Source organism: Mus pahari, chromosome 9, assembly GCF_900095145.1.
Source record: "Mus pahari chromosome 9, PAHARI_EIJ_v1.1, whole genome shotgun sequence".
NCBI lineage: Eukaryota > Metazoa > Chordata > Mammalia > Rodentia > Muridae > Mus > Mus pahari.
In genome coordinates, this window is record NC_034598.1 from 156,116 (window position 1) to 157,299 (window position 1,184).

The window sequence follows — 1,184 nt, forward strand, 5'->3', positions numbered from 1 at the left end:
TTGAATGCCTTCTCTTTCCAAACTAGAAATATAATATGGCCTAGATGGAAAATGAAGACCTAATATCTCCTTGTGTCAGAATTTAATCAGTTAAATAATGTCAACTTTTTTTGGACCCAGCAAATAACTTAAAATAACTTCTTCAAACAAGGCATTTTTCTCACAATATGATGGTTACTGATTTTACATTATATAGAAAGCATTTAGAGGAACCTACCTGTGCAACAATTTTTAAAGGAAGCATTTTAGGCATAACATATGCCTATGTTTGTTTTTCTTTGATTCATTGTACATAGAAACTTTACGTGATCAGTCCATAATCCTTCCCTCCATCACTCAGCTTAGACCCTGACAAAGACTAGATGTTCAGGGTTACAGTTGTTGTTTAATGGAATATATTTTAAGAGCATAGATGGCTTTAAGGATTAAGAATTTCCTGTGAAAGAGTTAGAACAAGAGTGAAGATTTGAAGAAGGCAACAACAGATGAGATACTGCTTCTCATCAATCACTCCCTCTCTAAGAAGAGAGGGATGAATATGACCAACCATAATCTTCATGCCATAGAGCTTGGAATGTGTATTTGGAAAGAAAGAGACTGTAAAACAAGAAGAGGGACATGCATAAGTCTATGAGGCATACAGCTTCAAGAATGAAAATATTCCTTTATAAAAATAATACTTGTATGAGTAATTGTGTGTTCACATTCCTGTGTATACATACAGACAAAGGGCACATCCACAAAGCAAAGTACATGATGCACTTCATCAACTGGCATAAACAACAATGTCTACATAGTACCCTTGTCTGTGAATAGTGAATTTATGTTTGGAGCAATTAAATGATCTGAGATTATGCATAATATTTTTCATCATTTTTTTCCTTTTAGTATAATAAATATTTTTTTCTATACCATTCTCTATGATGGTTTTTTTCTTCTGTCACAAAGCATAGGTTAATACAGAGCAATTGTAAGTTAGTAGTTCCTACAGCAAAAAAAGGACTGGAATAGATACTCAACACCAAGTATTCATTGATATTCCCTATGTGAAATACAAATACACAATTATTACCTACATAATTATAATATCTTCTAAGGGTTTACTGTGATTTGCCAGCAGATATGGAACANTGTGTGAGGTGTCCAGATGATAAATATGCCAACTTAGAGCAAACCCACTGCCT

The 1,184-nt window shown here is 33.4% G+C and overlaps 1 protein-coding gene across 1 annotated transcript in view; it reads left to right on the top strand.

Moving 5' to 3' along the window:
• Positions 1-1,184, top strand: part of LOC110326691 (vomeronasal type-2 receptor 116-like) — a 15,521-nt gene that overhangs the window by 7,021 nt on the left and 7,316 nt on the right. The window contains exon 5 of the mRNA XM_021205276.1: positions 1,121-1,180. Within this exon, the coding sequence (XP_021060935.1) occupies positions 1,121-1,180 (60 nt within the window). The remainder of the gene's footprint in view (positions 1-1,120; positions 1,181-1,184) is intronic.